We start from the raw sequence: 12,998 nt of genomic DNA on the forward strand, positions 1-12,998 counted from the left end.
TGCATACTGTACACTGGGTGCATTTGAGATATATATGCATTTTAAGATCAAACATGGTCAGATTTGTTCTTAAAATTAACCTCTAATACAATTGTATAGTTCTAATATTTTTGGGCTATTATAAGGCCTATTATCAAGCCAATATAAGCACATTGCAGCCTCTGGGTAGAAAATAATCATTTCCACAATGTGTTTCTATTATATGGCCCAGTTACTTTGTTATGTGGCATAAAGTATTTCCCCTCGCCCCTGCCCGCCCCACCCTCTCCCCAACCCTCTGAACCAATGTGAGGTAGAGTTGAAGAGAGCGCACAAAAGACCCTCCTTTTCGTCATAATTAAACAAGTTTCCCCCCCCCCCTCCCCTATTTCATGTCCATTAGCAGACTCTACTTCTCTCCAAAGGAATGGTCATTATCACAGACAGAAATAGGAACATAAATTTGCTGTTAATGAAAATGTCAATTAGTGGCCTGCTCTGTCACGGGGGGCTGATTTGGCCACCACAAATTCACAGCCTCCTCGTCTGGGTCTCTGCACACCATCGACAGTGCCCTCCATTAGACGAGAGTAGATACGCACGCAGACACACACTCCAATACTCACGTTCATGCACACGCGCACACACACACACATACACACGTACACACATGCACACACACGTGCACACATACACACACACACTCACACCCATAGGAGCACAATGATCCCTCCATTAGACAGGACTTTCCTCAGAAAAACACACACACATGCTCACAAACACAAACTTAGAATCAATCTGTCCCACTCAGTCCCACTAGAGTTAGGGCTAGGTCTAGGGCTAGGGTTACTGCTGTAAGTACAGTGTAATACTGACATGTGTTGAAATAATCACACAGTAACGATAGTAATGTAATGTACTACAGCGTGTTACCTTTTCAGCTTTAGTAGATGCGAGCCCATCATGCTCCTGCACGCATTAATATGCATTTCATTATAAAAGGGTTAAATAACCTTTCAATTGCTATATGCAAAGACAAAATTGAGGGGAAAATACGTATATGAATAGGAACAAGCTCATTACTCATGCTGTTTCCTCCTTTAAGCTGTTTGTATCTTCGCTATCTCTATTTGACGAGTTGTTTTGATATTTGTATTCACATATTTGGATCATTAATCAAATGGAGGGATGTGGAGAGGGGAGGGGGCAAATGCAACCTATAGCATATCTTCTCCAGGGCTCAGATCAATCTAACAGTCCTCTCCAGAAACGACATCAGACCCTCGGCGCAAGAAAAGTATTACCATTACCGGTCTCTCTCACTAGCTTCTCGACAGATGATGGGAGGAATAAATACCTACCTCCCCATCACACACACACACACACACACACACACACACACACACACACACACACACACACACACACACACACACACACACACACACACACACACACACACACACACAAAGATGCAGCTAAAAATGACAGAAATTTAAAAAAAGACAGAATCCCACCTAAACCTCAATAAGAGGAGGATGTATTAAAAGCGCATTTGAAATTCTTAGCAGCGTTCCGCCTCATTTCTGAATGTCTGGGTCTTAAAAGCACACGGGTATAAATCAATTTTGTTGCTTGCACAGAGACCTCAATAAAAATAAATAGACGAGCACCGGTCACCCTGGACCCATTTTTTTAAACGTTCTTGCTGCACTGTATCCATAATTATGATTTTGATTGTTCATGACCACATCCTCCCAGATCAAATGTGAAACTGCATCACAACAACAGGCGACGAAGATGTGTTTCTGTCTGAAGCCACAGCAAAGGTTGTGAATGAGAATCAGATACCTTTCCTTGACTCTAGTAAACCACGGGAGACAGGACAAGAACCAACCCAGTGTTCAAATTCAACCCTCAGCAAAGGTCCTCAGTGATCTGTTACTGTAAGCACAAACTAGTGAACTAGACTTTCTCTCTCTGCCCTTGGATTTGTGTCACACATTATTACCAAGTCTACAGAACGTCCGACATGGTCTGCAGTGTCTAGTCTCACAGTGCTAAGCTACCAGTGATGTGTAAGAGAGACCTTTTGGACTTGTTATCACATACGGAAAGAGGATGGAGCGAGTACGCAATAGCAAAGGCAATACTCTTTACTTCAGCCCCATTTCACTCGAGTCCTGTTGTCCTATGCTTTTAAACTGGATGGTTTTAGACAAACACCCACAAACAGGAACTCTCAGCTCGATCTTCGAAAGAGAACGCCTGGCATTGATGGTTGTCATTTTATTAAGCTCGGTTCTGCTGCAAGGAAATAAACCTTGAGTATTGATGGTGTATAATTATATATCGCAAACTGTTTTCCCTTGTGCAGTATACAGAATGGATGCCGGCAAAGTCACAAACTGCAGCATTCTAGCCCATTACATCTGCAATGAGTGGAGATGGGCAACATCTGGCGTCTAATCTGTGATAGAAAACAGCATTCTGTACTTTAATGGATATCTGGAGGCAAAACACATCTGATATTTTATCTCCAAACATTAACTGTTTTCAGCCCACTCACGACGTTTGAGACTGAGGCAAAAGTGAGAAAGAAACAAAGAGAGGATGAAAAAACTTCTCTTTTAGCTGACTGTAATTGTGTAATTGATTTTGGATTGTGTATGCTGTTCATTCTTGAGTGGTAACAATAACAGTACTGTACAGGGGAACAAGAAGCCTGTGTGAGAATAAGAAATATTGCAGAGCACAGTGGCGATAGAGTCAAATGTAGTTAAGGTTGTATCATATAATGTCCCTTGTGTCATGATGAATCCATTTTATTTTCCACTGATCCTTCCGGTCTCTTTGTCTTTTTATCCAGGCATTAGCTCCATTCATACCCAGTGGCGTGTATTCATGGGTGCCAAGGGGAGATAGGCTTCCCCAAATATCGGACCAATAAAAATAATAAAATAATGTGTTTTTCGTCGCTCTGTTTTTTCATAATTTTCCGTATTTACAAGTGGCTGAATCTCATGGGAGAAATCATCCGAGCGAGGGAAACAGCTCCCCTCTGTCTAAGTATGTCTAGCCCATGTATCTGATTGATGCCATCAAACATTTGGCCTCCCTTGCAAAAAAAAGTATTAAATAATTAGCCAATCAGCATTGAGCTGAGATCAACTGTGTGTTGTCCTGGCGCAGTAAAACACCCCCCAAAGGAGGCCAGTTCGAATTTGGCTTCACACCAATCAAATCACATCCTAAGCAAAACGTCATAACTGTCAGAAAAACGTGTCTGTCTGCTTGTGTTGATGTCCTGCAGTAGCTAGCTTGCTAAATCGGCCCTTTCCTAAGCAATGGATGGAGATAGGGATTTGGACAGGTGGTTTTGACTTAATTCTCTGTACAGGCCAATGATTATGATGAAACCATAAATGAATATGTTGTGCCACTGGCCTGAGATGATTGAAGTTCAATATGTAGCCTAGTAGGCTCACGTTAACTAGCTAGCTAACTTAGCTGGTCCATTGTTGCCTATGCAAGGAAGTTAGGCTAGCAAGCATTTTAACTAGGTAGCCTATGACAACAAAAGCTAAAAGCGTGCTGTATGACAGAGCCATAGACCATTTTACCATTTTGCCAACATGAAAGAGAGGAGGACGACATTGGCATTCAACTAGTCTACAAGTAGGGTTAGTCACCCAAAAAGTTTTACTTGTGCACACACGCAAACAAACACACACACAAACACACACACACACAGGAGCAGAAATCAGTCCCATGGACAGCCACATGATATTTAGCAACATTGATTGGACTAAATAGTTTTTGGTATCTTTACGTTTGTTTTCAGTGTGTTAAACTAAGCATATATAGCCTTGTTGATTTGATGGTGCTGGGATAGTGGAGGCAGTGCCCCTGTTGTCTTTGTGCTGACTTGCGGTAACTCTGTGGTTCTAAATCAGGAGTTGTTTAGTAAACTGGCTAACATTAACTTGCTTGACCACGCTGCAAGTCATATACCTGTTTGCTACATGCAATATTTGCTATGTGGACTTCACCGGACATTCTGATTTTGCGCACACTTTTTCAGACAGGTGTAGGCAATTAAAACGCATTGTGATCTGACTGTGATCAATCTTCCTGACCTCTGGACGTAGTCAGGCACGCATGGTGTCTGGATATCTTACAAAGGGTAGACAGATCTGGACAATGAAACCACTTAAATAATCTCTATCCCGCCTACTAAAGATTTCACACACTCAGGTTACCTACCAGTTCTTGACCTACCATGACCTCTAAATGTATCCCATAGGACATGGCACAGGAAACCCCTCAGTACATTACTATTCAGGTCCAGTGTCTGGGCCAGGGCTTTGTAGGTCAATATGAACGATATGATGGTCGATGGTCTGTGATGCAGATGTATGGCCACATCCTCATTCTGTACCAAATAGCATACGTCCAACTGGGTGGATCATACCTTGCTAAAGGGGACATTATATAGTCTACACTTCTGAATCCTGGGGTTAAGGTAAAGGCAGCCTAACATAAAACGACCTTGGGCTATAAGGATTTGACATACTCCTATGGGGCTCCTATAGAGGTAGAAACATCTTAGACCATGAGCCACATCACATTCACATTGTTGAGTCCCTGGATCAGGTGGGATATCTTAGCCCAGGGACCATCACCCAGTGATGGGAGACGTGGGAGAGAGAGACTGACTGACGACGGGCCCAAACCCTCTCTCCACACTAATGGAGCTATCAGCCAGATTACAGAATCTAGCCGACAGTCATCGACCCAGACGAATGCTACATCGTGGATCCAGCAGCTCAGCCCCCTGTTAGAGGAGAGGAAGCCTGGACACACACACAACACTCACTCAAAATTAGATCACCATCACCACCATTCACAGCGGCGGAGATTCCATTTGCACAGCCACTCACCCTTTTGACGGTCTTATCTGGAGTGTGAAGCTTGGCTTGGCGGGATGGAGGGGATGAACACAGGGTTTTCCACTGGGGGATGAGGACCAGCTTGTTCTCTTTTCACACTGGAACAATTACTGTAGCTAGCAGACTGACGTTAAGCACATTACCAACATACAGTGTACAGTTCTACAGCATGACACCCTCAATACACTTATACCAATATGACAGGAACGACGGAAAATGAAACTAATGCACACAGTACGGATGTAAGTGTGACTGCTCGTGCGTGCGTGTTTACTGTATGTGAATTGTTGTATGTTGAATGCTGTGAGTGGGCGTATGTGCGGTCCTAGGCTCGGTTAGCTGTTTCACAATGCTCAGCCCTGTGATGGAATAGAGATATTGTCAATTATTCAAATTTCCAACAATAAAAAATAAAAAAATCATGCTTATTTTCATCGTCTCTGTGTGCCAGCCAGCAATGCACATTCATCACTGTTTATAAAAATGAGCCTGGATCACTCTAAGCACCTTATTCGTCCCTGTTCTCGTAATTACCCATAAATTAATAAAATCTGACTGTGAGGTTTTATTGCTTGCGATACAGACCTCCTAACTTTGTTAAAGAAAAAAAGATGAAGGGTTATACAGCGAACAATCTCCTGATAATTAACAGGAAGATAAACAAAACATAAATTTGGATATTGCGTTTATTTGGACTACCACTCAAATATGCGTGAACCACGCTATTTTAATTAAAAGATAAATCTATGTGACACTCTGCTTCCAAGTTAATTATTCGGCGCTGTATAATAAAAACGAAACCTATTAAACATGCCACGCACTGTATTTCTCCATTAACAGTAAAAAGTGCTCGCGCTGGGGACAACATTTCAAATTCACTGGGTTTTCTACCCCTCACGTATCTTTCCAGTTCCTCCTCATATACTCAGTCTCTCTCTGCAGACTAACACTCAAAAATACAAAGTATCAGACCTACATTTTCTTTATAGGCGTAATAGTGATGGCTTTGCTGGTGAGACGTAACAGGTGGTGCTCATTACGGTTTATGAAAGCCATTCTATCTCATTCAGTCTCATTTGGCGCCACACATCACCAGCTTCTTTTCAATTTGACTGTCTTAAAATATTACGGCACCTTGGATGAGCTCTACCAGTGTGTTCTGTGGCTGTGTTCTGCAGGTTTCCCTGGAATATGTAAGTGTCTATAGGCTGACAGTAACAAATCATGCGTGTGTGGTAATAACAGTAATCAGCGGTATAGTACTCACATCTACAGGTAGGTGTGTAGGCACAACTAGATTACATCAGGTGTTATTGGCAGGGGAGGAGTTACATGCTCAGTTGTGAACTGCTAAGATTAGGATTACCAAGGGAAGGCCTAACACAAGAGTAATATGATGTTGCATGTTGGACCAGACAAAGGCAGTATTTCCAGAGGTAGAGGTTTTTATTGCGTAAAACACTGGATAAAACGAACTGCCTCAAAGACTTTACAACATCCTGACAGCAGAAAGAGTCCATGAACAAAATGACTTTGGAATGAAAAAAACAGCGTAGATTTACCGTAATCTGAATTGTTTTCCTCTTCTGTAAAACCGATGTAGAATAATAAATAATGCCCAGTAGGAATATTTAAATACAAAGTTGTCTACTGGTTGTAAGTATATAGTAGTAGCAACAAAATCCTCTACTTACTTTACCTCCAATATAGACATTTACTTCATTAAGGAATGTGGACAGTATCATGGCCATGAACACAAAGCGCACAGAGAAGTACATAGAAACTTCTTCTTCTTCTTCTCTGTTAGCGCAGGGATGATCTAATTGTACATTTGCGTCTGTTTCTTAATTGAGTCATGACAACAAAATATTTTCAGGGAAAACGTGGGTTATTTTGAAATGCGAGCAGGTAAACAGTGGTAAGGGATGGACGAACACGTCACGGAGAATGGCAAACAATGTTTCCAGTGTCATAAACAGCATTCGTGCCATATCGCATACTTTGAAACATACAGATATACTGGAAAACCTGAAAAGTGCTAGAAATGGAATGTGATTTTTTTTTTTTCAGAGTTTATTTTTCCGTTTTTTTTTAAGTTATTTTTTCTCTAATATAGTTAGGTAGGCACACCCACACACACGTACATACACACACGAAAAAGCAAGCGACTGGCACAGTCACCAAGAAAACAGTAGTGCATTTAAACCTAAAAGCTCACCACAGTCGTTTCAGTTGTATCTCAATGTTGTGGCTTCATGGTAGATATCATACAAACAGTTGCATTAAATTGATCGACTCGATTTGAAGTAAGGCAGTGCGAACTAGGCTAGGTAAGCAAATGAACAAAAAAACACTGTCAGTAGATCGCTGAATGGTCCTAATTCAAATGACCCCATTTAAACCCCGACTGCATTCTGTACATATCCATACTCTCTTTATTTATTTATTTTTCTTTCTTTCTTTTCTTATTTCTCTCTCTCTCAACTGATAGGAGCAGTGTATTTGAGTGGACTGTAAACTCCTTTAGGCATAGCTGTGGTGTTAAGGCCCTGGGGTTAAAGTGTTCAGCTCTCCTTGGCTGTGAGGGAAGATATTGACTTTCTTAAAGTCCGAATCATTTCTCTTTATCAGAAACATTAAAAATCCCCCCATGCCTCCATACCAACACAATAAAAAGCATGATCTTCTGTTTACCCCCCACGACTCACAAAATGCTTCGTCAGAAACCTAGAAATGAATTGGAAAAGACATTTGTAAAAAAGGTCCTTTTGTCTATTTTGTAACTAATACATTTAAATTAGAGACAGGGAGCAGGGTGACCATCTCTATGTATTATTGCTCATTCTGAAGCTGCTTTAGAAGAGCTTATAGGAAGATAGTCCTGCATCGTGTCTTAGGAAACAAGTTCTGTGACATTCACAGTCTCATATATAACGAAACATTCAACCTCTGACTTAAGTTACAGTACATCAAGTTGTAAAGGTCCCAATTCCACTATGTACATCTTCACCATCTACACTTTCAATTTCAAAGAACAACCATCCACCTCCTAACATAAAAATTGAAATGAAATAAAACACATTGAATTAACTCCACCTCTCAGTGTCTGGTAAGGTGATATCCAAATAAATGACAATATTGCACAGAACACATCTCTGTGACTCTAATGGCCCATTTAAATACATCATTGATTTTTTTTCTTTTCTTCCAGAGGCCATGTTGGATTTGAGTCGTTTTAAAGAGGCAGAGAAGGGGGGGGGGTGACTCTGGCCAGCTGATGGAACTGAGTTTGACCCCTCACATGTCGGCCAGGGTTAGGTTACTCCTGTAGTGCAGTAGGGGCAGAGGGCTGAGAGTGGACGGGGCTGGACTGCTGGGTCGAGAAAGATGAAAAAAGGGGAGAGGGGGGATTGAATTGATTTCCTCTGCGATGACAGCTCCAGTCAGGCTGGCACCAAGGCCCCCCCACCACTGCCGCTGCCTGCCCCAGTCTCCACTGGCTGCTCATCATTCGCCCTCTGCAAAAGGCAGCCGCCGGTGTCATGTTCTGCGGGGTGTGTTCAACAATCCTATTCCATCTTCCCCAATTGTCGCTAAATCGTTTACGGGATAATTTTTCGGATAAAAGCATAATTTTTGGGGACAAAAGTCATTTTAAAGATTTTCTATATTTTCTTTATTATTTCTTTTTTTTATATAGTCGTCTCCACTATTTGTCACATAACTACATTTAACATATCTATACCTAGTTTTATATTAATGAATAGATGCATTTCTTCAGGACCCATCTTAAAGAATACTCAACCCATGGTATGTGTCGTTTATATGCATGTTATGTTATTGTTACTGACCTAGTACACACTGAGGATGTCCTGTGAGCTCTGGGTAAAACAGTACAGCCACTGATGGCCCCCTTTATCTGGCTGTGCTCTGGGAGTAGGCGAAGTAAGTAGTCCCTGTTATGTGGCTCTAGTTAGTACAGTAGTTGTAGAGTTGAAGGCTGGCACCTCCATGCCATGTGACATCGGTCATGGATGCAGGGGGTCTCCAGAGAGAGGGGGGTCGGCCATGCCCCCATGAATTCCCATGGGATAGCTGGTGGTCCCATCCTCAGAGTTCCCTGAGGCGTCCGAGTCGATGCGGGAGCGTTTGAAGCGGCGGTCAGGGTACTGGCTGTTGTCAAAGGGCATGCGGTGGACACACAGGACATGGGTCTTCAGGTTGCCCTTCTGAGAGGCACCGTAGGAGCAGTACCTGCACTGGAACGGCTTCCGACCCCCCTGACCTCCGTGACCTCCGTGACCTGTGCGAGGACAACAAGAGAGAGACAACAGTCAGTCACCTCATCATTACTCGGTATTACTTTAGCAGAATGTAAAACGAGCTCTGTCACCGAGGCACCGAATACGACTGTACCGTCTGCCTACTACACAGTGCTTTAGCTTTTAGTTCTCTCCTGAGACGTGTCTTTAAAACTCTTTCAGTGCTCTCTCTTTGGATAGGAGGAGCAGCAGTGGTTCCCTCTGAACGCTGCGGTGTTTTAGCGGTGTACTGCACAAGCTGTATTCTTCACCACTCCCAACAGTTGCACGCGCTCTCTCGAATTGGATCTGATCCTCACTGCAGCAAACACAATGGCCCCTTAATAGCCTGCGCCGTTTGTTTGAGCGATGTAGAGTACGTGCCCATCAGAACCGACTTCACTTATCTCGCTCATCCACCCGAGAGCGCAAACCCAGACACTTTTCTGTTGTACACCGCTTTCGGTTATTATTAATAACGGTACATATTCTGTCATTCTTTTTTTTCTCCAATTCAATTTGAGACGGGGTAAATCAAATTAACAGAGTTTATAGACGCTGTGTAGGTGCAGGGAATGTAGAGACGTGAAAGAAGGATAGGAATTAAAGGTACACAAAACACATACACACTCACTGATACATTGTGTTGTCGTGAAGAGGCAGGATTTAGAGGCACGTTGTGTTTGCCATTCTTACGCTGGCTTTGGAGTCTCAGTGGCTTTCAAATATCACAATGTCTGCTCAGGATCTTACACAAAGGAGATTGCTACACGTTTTTGGAGCTTTAGATGTTCCAGCTGTCGGAATGTTTCGATAAGCGAGCCGGCGACACACAATGAAGGCCACTTTTTATTCCTGTGCAGTTTAATTTCACACTCTCTTACATTACGTTAAGTCCGTGAGGCAGAATATCTCATCCCATTTTACACTTAGGGGGACCGAGTGTTGCCCCAAACAAGTCAACTCTATTCTTCTTCCCTTTTCTATCTCTCTATTTTTTTCTGCACTTTTAAAATAAACACAGATCAGTTCTAACGTTGCAGCGGGGTCTATCCAAGGTATAAAAAAAAGTACAATCTAGAATTTGAACAAACATAATGACGTTGACTGTCCTATATGAAGACAAAGGCAAGCTGGGTCTGAGATTACCAGAGCGATTCCACTCGTGCATAACACTGTAGGAATATGGTGGTTATCCTGGGTTGAATTGTAAACTAAATAGTTTCTTCCTTTCAAAAGAAGAAAACACACACATATAGCCCCCCCCCACCGCCCCCTTCCCTGCAGCATCTCTGCATGGTGTTGTTGAAATGAAGTGCGTCAGTCTGGCCTGTGTGTTCTGGGATTTATAGGGTGTGCGGTGTTGGACTGAGGAATGACAGATGCCTGGGCCCAGCTGCATGGAGACAGCCATGCTTCTTAAGTTTCCATCTAATCCACCTACTCCGGCACACACTGCGATAACCCAAACAAATGGCCAGCGCACAAAGACACACCAGCACCGCCCGCATGGATAATGCCCAAGATGGTGCCCCCCGATTCACCCACCACCTCCCTCAGATATCAACACTTCTTCTGATTCTCCGGAGGGCTAACCCACACCTACTCACATCACCCACTTCAATCCCCCTACAGATCATACATCTGCAGACAAACATGTTGGGATCTGCAAACCAGAATTGAGCTGTGTGTGTGTGTGTGTGTGTGTGTGTGTGTGTGTGTGTGTGTGTGTGTGTGTGTGTGTGTGTGTGTGTGTGTGTGTGTGTGTGTGTGTGTGTGTGTGTGTGTGTGCGTGTTTGCGTGTGTGTGTGCGTCTGTGTGTGTGTGTGTGTGTGTGTGTGCGTGTGCATGTTCACGTGTGCGTATGTGTGTGTGCGCGTGTGCGCGTGCACGTGCGCGCACAATGGGTCAGCAGGTAGAACAGTGCTGACTGTACAGGAGAGATTTTCCTTTTCCCCTTCATGACACACTCCGCTGGGCCATTGTGTGTGGAGGTGCCGAGTGACAAGAAACAGGAAAAATAGTTTTACCTCAGAAACCTCTCCCCGTCATTCCTTCTCTCGCTTTCTCTCCCCTTTTCTTTCTCGCATTTCACTCCCTCTGTCTTTCCATCTTTCCATCTCTTTTTCGCTCTCGTTCTCCTTCTATCCCTCTCTCTCTCTCTCTCTCGTATGTGTCCAGAGACTGTTCAAAACCCAACCCCAAAGCTTTATCTGAAAAGAAAGAGAAAACACTGGTCTTGTTTTCATTAGTGTGGCATTATCTAGGTCTCCTAATTAACACCCAAAGGCCTTGAGCGTAGAGATCAGAGGGAACAGGGGGGGGGGGGGCTGGGTTACTACCGCATGACTTCCTCAAACAACCCACTGTATCTACTCACTCTGCCCGCGCCCCCTACTTACCCCTCGGTCCTCCCTCCTCCACGCCTCGGAGAAGAGAAAGGCAGGAGGAGACCGCCCTCATTCCCCTTCACTCTCACCTCCTCCTCCTTTACTTCCACCTCCTCACCCCTCCCTTGCCAGCCTCTCTACTGCTGGGTGGCAGCAGATGGGTACTGTAGCTCGCTCCTTTTGACCCCTCCCTAGCTCACAGCGGTGTGTTGGATGCTGTCTGTGGTGAAGCGGATGGAGCAGGGCGCTCTCTGATCATGTTTCCACGCAGAGAGGGAAGTGAGAGAGATCCACGAGGTGCTGCTATGATCCTATCTCTCTCCTCTACTGCCATAGTCCCGATTTCCCCCTCTCCACTCAAACATCTCTCTCTCTCTCTCTTTCTCTCTCTCTCTCTCTCTCTCTCTCTCTCTCTCTCTCTCTCTCTCTCCTAGTGAACGTCGAAGTGTAACAGCCTTACGACTGCTTCCCTCTGGTGGCTCCCTCTATGATCCACACGGGAACAACGCATAGACAAACCTGTACGCGCACATTGACCGAAGCATTCTCACACACATACGTTCAAACACACAAATCTGTTCGCAAACACGCACATGAACGTACGCTAAAATGTTCACATGTCCACGAAGCCAACACACAGACACACAGTCTCCCACGACAGTGCCTTGGCACGTAATCAAAACCGCTCTTATATAAACTCCATCTGATGCCAGTGCTACCATCTGTGAGAGAGCACTCCTCAGCTACGTCTGTAGGCAGGAAGCCCCTCTCCCCGAAGCCTGACGAACAGAGCAAGTGTGTGTGCGTGTGTGTGCGTGTGTGTGCGAGTGTGTGCGAGGGTGTGAGGGAGGGAAGAGAGAGGGGGGAAATGATTCATTTGCAGACTGCTTGTGATTCGCTCATATATTGTTATAGCAGCTCATCAGCACATGACGAATCCCCAGGCCCTGCACAGCAGAAAGAAGCTGCTGGGCTTCAGCACTTTCAGCGTGTATCTCTGTGTGTGTGTGTGTCCATGTAAGTATGAGGTGTGTGTGTGTGCATGTGTGCGTGTGTGTGCGTGTGTGTGTGTGTGTGTGTGTGTGTGTGTGTGTGTGTGTGTGTGTGTGTGTGTGTGTGTGTGTGTGTGTGTGTGTGTGTGTGTGTGTGTGTGCGTGTGTGCGTGTGCGCGTGTGTTTGTGTGTGTATGTGTGTGTTGGCACCTGACAGACTGCAGAACCTCTAATGACTTTCAGATGCTCACAAACAGTCATTCTACCCTGACAATGAAGGGAAAAGGCTATGGGGGGGGGGGGGGGGGGGGGGCTAGTCTGTCTCATTTCCGCCCAGTGTGTTATTAAGGGTTTAGAAGCATGACACACATTACAGGTACTCTA

General features: G+C 44.3%; 1 protein-coding gene across 1 annotated transcript in view; it reads right to left on the reverse strand.

Moving 5' to 3' along the window:
* Positions 1-8,959: 8,959 nt before the first annotated feature.
* Positions 8,960-12,998, reverse strand: part of LOC120052251 (zinc finger protein 536-like) — a 114,873-nt gene continuing 110,834 nt past the window's right edge. Inside the window, exon 5 of the mRNA XM_038999074.1 lies at positions 8,960-9,199. Within this exon, the coding sequence (XP_038855002.1) occupies positions 8,960-9,199 (240 nt within the window). The remainder of the gene's footprint in view (positions 9,200-12,998) is intronic.

This window comes from Salvelinus namaycush, chromosome 1 (genome assembly GCF_016432855.1).
Source record: "Salvelinus namaycush isolate Seneca chromosome 1, SaNama_1.0, whole genome shotgun sequence".
NCBI classification, from domain to species: domain Eukaryota; kingdom Metazoa; phylum Chordata; class Actinopteri; order Salmoniformes; family Salmonidae; genus Salvelinus; species Salvelinus namaycush.